The sequence below is a fragment of the Melospiza georgiana genome, chromosome 8 (genome assembly GCF_028018845.1).
Source record: "Melospiza georgiana isolate bMelGeo1 chromosome 8, bMelGeo1.pri, whole genome shotgun sequence".
Taxonomy (NCBI): Eukaryota; Metazoa; Chordata; class Aves; order Passeriformes; family Passerellidae; genus Melospiza; species Melospiza georgiana.
The window spans coordinates 5,222,008-5,230,126 of NC_080437.1; the positions used below are offsets into that span (position 1 = coordinate 5,222,008).

Genomic DNA, 8,119 nt, shown 5'->3' on the forward strand with positions numbered 1-8,119 from the left:
TACCCTCTGGGGAGATACCTGATCAAATCCAGTCTGGGATTATCCCCATCTCTAACTGCCCCGCTGGTAATTGCATTAATTCTGCTGGGAGGAGGAGCTGGTTAATGATGTTAATGATGCAGCCCAACAACACCAGCCCTCTCCCAGCCCCTCTGTCCTCCAGCTGAACGTGCCCAAGCCTTCAGACAGGGAATTCAGAGTTCTCCTGGCTTACAACGTTCATGAGAGCCTCGGGGTTCAGAGCCTTCTTCTGCTTGGTGGCGCCTTCGGAGCTGGTGGGTGCTTGGAGGAGGAGCAGGACTGCCATGAGCAGCCACATCTCGTGCCTGTGTGAATAATAACAGTGACAACAACAGCAAAAAATAATGATAATGATAGTAATAATAGCAACAGGAGCAGCAGCAAGAGCGACAACAGAAATCCAGCAACATGGATGCCACTGTTGTTATTGTTGGTTGTTGTTGTTGCTGGAATTGATGTGAGTGTTTGTTTCTGCTTGGCTGGGATGTGTTAGGTTCCTCACACATCTGGAGATCACATACCATTTTCTGGGCTGGGAAAGTGGAGGGAATTCCCAAATTTTTAGAATTTTTTATACTGTACAGACAGGATCTGGTACTAGGCTGGAGCCTTTTTAATATTTTTAATGGCAAGAAGAAGAGAACCAGCTATGCAAAACAATAACTAAACCAATGCTGGGATAATCCCAGACTGGGTCAGTTGTCTCACAGAAGGAATTAACCTAAAGGGGGAAGTTTATGCTGTGGAAGGAACATGTTTAGTGTGGCTGGGATATGACTCTGTCTCTACTTTTCGTGTTTATTCCTTAACTTTCCTACCCAAACCCCACTGTAAACAGATCCTATTTTTCAGATCCTATGAGTGAAACTGGTAGGAAGGCTATTGGTTAAATCAGTGTAGCCTGAAAAAAAACCAGAAACCTTTTTGATCACCTTAGCTGAGCAGAAGCCTATTTTTAATGCACACAATTAACATTACAAATGATTCCTGATGTTTTGCCAGGCTCTCAAAAGTTAGATCTTAACCTCAGCCCAGCAGCATGAACTGTGAATTACTCTCTGCCTCCCTCCTTCTGCTCCCACACCACAAAGACTTTCCTACCCTCTGAAATACTCCCAGCAAACCTACCTGTGGTGTCACCAAGCTGTGAGATAAGACCAAAAATTAAAAAAAAAAAAAAATCGAGTGATGCTTTTCCCTCGCTGGGGACAGCTCCAAAAGGACACAAATCTGAAGGACAAGGAGGGAAATAAGTTACCAGGCAGCTCCAAGAGGACACAGATCTGAAGGACAAGGAGGGAAATTGGTTACCAGGCAGAGCCCTGGCGCGTCTGGCCAGGCTGCTGGTGGCAGTGCCAGTGGCTCTGTCATCACCAGAGTTAAAAGGACCAGGCTGTGTCAGAGCCCAGCCACGCTGGCACTTGCTGTTCACGTGCCCTCCAATTAACAGATGGGTGCTGATCACTCCCGGGGCACCTCCCTTCATGGGAAGCTTCTGGTGGCTTTGATTGCGGTTCTGCACAGGCAGCCGGGTTGGTGTGCTGAGGAATTCCAGCTATGGAGTTGCACCTTAAGCTCTTGATGGCCAGGGTGGGAAAGAAAAAAGCCAACAAGCCAAGAGAGAGCAAACAAACAAAATAAAAGCCAACAGGTTTTCTTGGTAAAGGGTCATTTCCTAACTCTCAGGGTAGTTTCCTGTCTCCCAGGGTTATTTGGGAGAGTTCCTGGGGCAGCAAAAAGCTTGGTCTGAACTGATGCCTTGAGAAGGCTGGCCTAGAACAGAGTTAAAGAATAAAACAGGGATTTATTAAAAGGATCTCCTCCATGGATCCACCTTGAGCAGCACAAGAGTCCAGCCAGGGCTGCACCCAAGGTGAACCAAAATGGGCACAAAATGGACACCTGGTCATGGGGTCTGTCACTTTGATCAGTTCTGCTCCATTTGCATATTGGGATTAATTGTCCAATTACAGCTTTAGGTTATGGAGTCTCATCCTTCTTGTTTTTCTCTCTTCAATTCACCATTGTTTGTGCTCTTGGGCCTGAGGTTTGGATCATTTGTCCTTGGTCCCCAGCTAGAGCAGGAATTGTTTTGTCTCCCTGCTCTGTGCAGAGAGCTCGCCATCCCTCAATGTGAAGCTCAGGCCCACACACTAAAGCAGCACAGAATCTGAAAAATATAAAAACTTAAACCTAAGGCACCATTCTGAAGGCATCACTCCCACCTTTCCAAAGCCTCAGCAGCATGCCAGGCTCCCCAAGGACAGCTCAGGCCTCCCTGCCTGCCTGGATGGGAGACACTTGGGCATCCCACCCCTCGTGAAAAGTGACAGTTGGGTCCAGAAGTGTTGTGTTAGCAAAGGGCAATTCACCAAAGCTCTGTAGAACTCTCTGGAAAAGCACCAGGCTGGAGGTCCCACCAGCAGCCAGAGGTACAAGGCAGAGCTGGAGCAAATGACCAGCTTTGTATGAAAAATTACAAGTCAGGAGAGTTTAAGGAGAATAATAGTTTGTCACAGGGTGAAAAGGTAGAATTTTAAGGTTTTTAGAATGGAGGTTCAGGGTCTCAAGATGGAGGAATTTGGATGTGCCTTGTCCTTCTTTCTCCCTCCTAGCCTCCATCTTCTGGGTGATGCTGGCACTTTGGGATGGGTTTAGAGCAGAGTCAGACTGTCTAACGCGCAGGCTGGCCACTCAGCCTCTTATCCAATCTCCTCCCAGGTGTGCTCATGCAGAGGGTGTCACATGAGGCTGTGAGGGCTCACAGCTGTGTCACATCATCCCCAGGGCACAGCAGTGTCACCCTGCTGCTGATCCATCCTTTCCCACCCTCACACAGGGCAGCAGCACCCACAGGAGTCGTGGAGGGGAGCACAGGGAGAGGTGCCTGCTCTGCCTGCTCTGGGCTTTTGGAAGTATCTTCCTTCCTCTGTGGGCAGGAAAATCCCACTGCAAAGAGTCAAAGAATCGTGGAAGGGAACTTATATAGGTTGGGAGGACCTTAAAGCTCAGCTCATCCCACCTCTGCCATGGGCAGGGACACCTTCCACTGTCCCAGGCTGCTCCCAGCCCCAAAGTCCAGCCTGGCCTTGGGCACTGCCAGGGATCCAGGGGCAGCCACAGCTGTGCCAGGGCCTGCCCACCCTGCCAGGGAACAATTCCTAATTCCCAATATCCCATCCAGCCCTGCCCTCTGTCCCTCTGAACCCATTCCCTGTGTCCTGTCCCTCCAGTTCCTGTTGCAGGGTCCCTCTCCAGCTCCCCTGTGTCCCTTCAGGCCCTGGAAGGAGCTCTGAGGTCTCCACAGACCCTTCCCTTCTCCAGGCTGAGCATTCCCAGCTCTCCCAGCCTGGATCCAGAGGGAAGCTGCTCCAGAGGGGCAGAATCCCCCCTGCCCTGCTGCCTTCTCACCCCACTGCTCATTCTCTAGTGCAGTTACTAACTAGTAGTAACAGTGATAAATTAATAGTAGTAGATGTTGGAAAGGCAGCAGAGACTTCTCTGGCATCCCCAGGCTGTGGAACGAGGCCATTGGAGCAGTGTGTCAGTGCTGGAGTGAGTGTGTGATTCAGCACCTGTGGTTGTTCCTTCTCTGGTGGAAGGGCAGAAGGTGCCAAAGTAAAACACCAGCTGGATTTTTACTGAGGAACTCTTGTGTAGCTTAGCCAAAGGGAGGAATGAAAGTCCTCAAACCTCTGAGGACTTGAAGGAGGTTGGGTTTAGATGGGATATTGGGAATAAGGAATTGTTCCCTGAGAGGGTGGGCGGGCCCTGGAATGGATTTCCCAGAGAAGCTGTGGCTGCCCCTGGAAAAGGGAAGCACAGGGAGGGAAGGAAAGGAAAATCAGAGCTGTAAAAACACCTGGATGGGGTTGGAATGTTGTTGGATAAAAGGTGTTGTGCAGGGAGTTGGGATATGTGAATGGAGGGATGGGACACAGAATGGCTTCCCAGTGCCAGAGGGCAGGGCTGGATGGGATATTGGGAATTAGGAATTGTTCCCTGACAGGGTGGGCAGGCCCTGGCACAGGGTGCCCAGAGCAGCTGTGGCTGCCCCTGGATCCCTGGCAGTGCCCAAGCCAGGCTGGACTTTGGGGCTTGGAGCAGCCTGGGACAGTGGAAGGTGTCCCCTGCCCATGACAGGGGTGGAATGAGGTGATCTCTAAGGTCCCTTCCAACCCAAACCACTCTGGGATCCCACATTCTCAGAGGGATGTGTGTCCAGGTGTGACATGGAAGGTCAAGGTTTCCAGCCATCAAGTCCTGGGCTCTGAGTCCCAAACCCTGTATTATTCTTGGCCTCTGAGGCCCTTAAGAATCAAAATTTACACCTTCTGTTCTGCTGAGGTGTGTTGCTTGTTGGCCTCACCCTTCTCAGCCATCAGGCAGCATTGCTGCTGGATGCCTCTCATGCTCTCATTTGAGGCATCACAGGACTGCAACCCCACCTGCTGCTGGCACAACAGGAAGGGAAGCAGCCCGTGGGATCAGCTGTGTCCCCAGTGCTGTCCCTCAGGTGCAGGTCTGCTGCTGCTGAGTCACCTCCTCTGAGGCACACGGGTGCAATCAGCGCCTCCTCAGCCCTGGGACTGGGGTTAATCCTGTCCTGGGCTGTCCAAGCCCACCTTCCCTCAGCTGGGGCCCTGCTGCTGCTGTTCCTGCTGCTGTTTTCCACCAGGACCCCCTCAACCCTGGGATTGGGGTTAATCCTGCTCTCCATGCCCATCTTCCCTCCAGCTGAGACCCTGCTGCTGCTGTTTTCCACCAGCACCTCCTCAGCCCTGGCATTGTGGTTAATCCTGTTCTGGGCTGTCCATGCCCACCTTCCCTCAGCTGGGGCCCTGCTGGTGCTGCTCCTGTTGCTGTTTTCCACCAGGACCCCCTCATCCCTGGGACTGGGGTTAATCCTGCTCTCCATGCCCATCTTCCCTCCAGCTGAGACCCTGCTGCTGCTGTTTTCCACCAGCACCTCCTCAGCTCTGGCATTGTGGTTAATCCTGTCCTGGGTTGTCCATGCCCACCTTCCCTCCAGCTGGAGCCCTGCTGTTCCTCCTGCTGCCCCTTTCCTGTGCCCAGGTGCCTCTTGCCAAGGGTGAAGCAGCCACAAACCACCTGGCCCTGGCATCCTGACTTGGGAAAGGGAGCAGCACCCTGCTGTTGGCAATATGAATGCCAGCTCTTGTGCAATTCCTGCCAAATAAACACAAAACTGCCTTGCAGTAACCTTGGAGAACACTCAGGTTGAAGAACCTGGTGAGTCCTTATCTGCTCGTGCTTTTCCTGGTTTAAAGTCCCTTTGGCCAGGCTGGGCTGTCTCTGGTTTGCACATTTATAGGGATTTTGCCTGTGCTGGAGTTGCACAGTGGAGCTTGAGGAAAGGCCTGATCTTTTCACAACACCTTGTTTGGGTTGCTCATGCAATCATTCCATTCTCTCCAATGAAATGGAATAAACAAAAGCATAAATGTGGGTTGGGAAATAACGCAGATGTGGTCACTGGTGTTTCTTCAGTAATTCCTCCCCTGTTCCTGTGCTCACAAGAGCCCAGAACAACACTGAACTCGTTGTACTTCTTCCCTGATCTCTCTTCATTGGCTTTTAAGTGTATTTTACAGCTGAAAGAGTTTGGTTTGTGCCTGAACAGACCTGGGACAAGGTGAGCAAAATTTCTCAGCAAAGAAACACCCACAGTTTGCAAATTTGACGCCGTGGTGCTCCTGAGATTATTTCCCAGCATACTGGAGAACAGCTGATCTGGCTGAGCTTTCAACACTTGTTTGTGAAGTTTTGGAGAAAATTACATCTGATTTTGATTTCAGCTAACTTTCCATGGCCTTATATTCCCACCTGCTTGAAGTCCCATCCCAAGAAAATGCAAATCTTAAAACCAGAGTCTCTCTCTCTCAGAGGTTCATCTAACAAACTCAAAATAAAATTTGAAAATTACATGGGAAATAGCATGGAAATTGCTGTGAGTTCCTGAAATAAGAAAGCACAGTGTTTTCAACCAAATGAAAAGCCTGAATCTACTCAGCAATGCCTCTGGAAATCGTTGTCAGGCTGTAAAGGATCAAAAAGACGTGAAAAGGCAGCACGCCATCTGTCATAACTCCACAAAACCTTGTCCTAGATTAACTCTGGGACAAATCAGTTTCCAAATAACCCCATGGGCCAGCACGTTGCTTAAAGCAGACACCAGAGCAATCCTTGGGCTGCTTGCAAAAGCACCACCTCTCTTCAAGCCTGTGCATGTGGGAAGGAGCCTGTGCTCCCCTCCACGACTCCTGTGGGTGCTGCTGCCCTGTGTGAGGGTGGGAAAGGATGGATCAGCAGCAGGGTGACACTGCTGTGCCCTGGGGGGGATGTGACACAGCTGTGAGCCCTCACAGCCTCATGTGACACCCTCTGCATGAGCACACCTGGGAGGAGATTGAATGAGAGGCTGAGTGACCAACATCCTCCCCACGCGTGGCTGAGGCTGCTTTGCCCACACAGGGAGGAGAAAAGGGTGGTGGAGGCTTTGTGGGTGAATGGAACACCATGGACTGAGATATGTGGGACATTGATCTGTTGGAGCAGGTCCAGGGGAGGCACCAGGATGAGCAGAGGGACGGAGCAGCTCGGCTGGGAGAGGTGGGGGTGTTCAGCCTGGAGAGGAGAAGCTCTGGGGTGACCAAACTGTGGCCTGAAGGAGCTGCAGGAAACGTGGAGAGATTGTTTAAAAGGGATGGAGTGCCAGGACACAGAGAATGGCTTCCTAGTGGCAGAGGGCAGGGCTGGATGGGATATTGGGAATTAGGAATTGTTCCCTGGCAGGGTGGGCAGGCCCTGGCACAGCTGTGGCTGCCCCTGGATCCCTGGCAGTGCCCAAGGCCAGGCTGGACTTTGGGGCTTGGAGCCACCAAGGTGTCCTTGGGGTGGGATGAGATGGGATTTGAGGTCCCTTCCCACCCAAACCACCCATGATTCCACGATTCTGTGATACCCTCTGCAATCACCACAGACCTGCCTGGTGGTGTTGGACTTGCCTGACAGAGCTGAGACACACCAGGCCTCCAATCCTGCCATGGCCATCCCAGGAGATGGGATGTCACAATATTTATTCTGCAGGCATAAATCAATTTGCTTCCAAAACAAACCTCTTCATTTGTTATTGATCCTTTGGCAGCAGAGGGGAAGCATGTGCCAGAATCTGATAAAACCAGAACCTCACCAGAGTGCTCTGTCAGGGCAGAATGAAGATAACGCATTGCAAACACTGAACCAGATAATTGCAGGAGTGGCAGAAACTTCATAACCTGAACAGAAAGAGACCAAACCCAGCACTTTTAATGAGTTTCCAGAAGTGCAAAGTTAGTGCTTTTAAACTGAATTTGAATAAAAACCTGAATTTGAATAAATGGCAGGTGTGGTTTAGTGGTTTAGTGGTGAACATGGTTGGCTTTGATGACCTTGGGGGGTCTCTAAGGATTCTGTGATTCTGATTTCCTGCCAGCTTTTCAGAAGTTTGCAGGGGGAGCATCCTGGCAGCCTCTCAGTGTGTTTATTTTCCATTTGCACTGCTATCCGTGGCATGAGCACAGTGCAGCCCTGTAAGGTGCTGCTCCAGGGCATGGCCCTGCCTCGAGCAGCTGATCATAGAGAAGAAGATGTCATTACAAATGTCCTAAGTGAGGCAGCTAATCACTGGCAATCCAGGCAGATCCTATCTGACCTATAGCCTCATTCCTGCACCCTGCCATGGCCTCACCCTGCCCTGTTTTCTGCTGTGGTCAGTTCCAGCTCTAAGGGCAGAAAGTGAAACACTTTACAGGTGCTAACCTGAGCACTGCCCGCCCTGTGCCACCATCTCCAGACTCCTGCATGAAGCTCAGCTGCTAAAACCCCTCAGTTTGGCTCTGCAGAGCAGCCGTGCTGGGCTCCACGCCCTCCTCACCACCCACCTCTTCCCTGCAGGGACATGCTGGAGGCATCAGGATCATCTGGAAATGATCCCTAAGCATGAGGAGCATTGCACCTGCACCTGGTGAGAGGTCTGTGCTGAAAACCTTCACACCCACAGAATCCTGGAATGGTTTGGGTTGGAAGAGACCTCAAA

General features: G+C 51.2%; 1 protein-coding gene across 1 annotated transcript in view; it reads right to left on the bottom strand.

Annotated features, from left to right (window-relative positions):
* The window catches only part of LOC131086231 (lipase member M-like), a 9,180-nt gene extending 7,890 nt beyond the window's left edge, over positions 1-1,290 (bottom strand). Inside the window, exons 1-2 of the mRNA XM_058029147.1 lie at positions 1,280-1,290; positions 215-326 (exon numbers count right to left, since the gene is read on the bottom strand). Coding sequence (XP_057885130.1) covers positions 215-319 — 105 coding nt within the window. The 5' untranslated portion in view covers positions 320-326; positions 1,280-1,290. The remainder of the gene's footprint in view (positions 1-214; positions 327-1,279) is intronic.
* Positions 1,291-8,119: the final 6,829 nt, after the last annotated feature.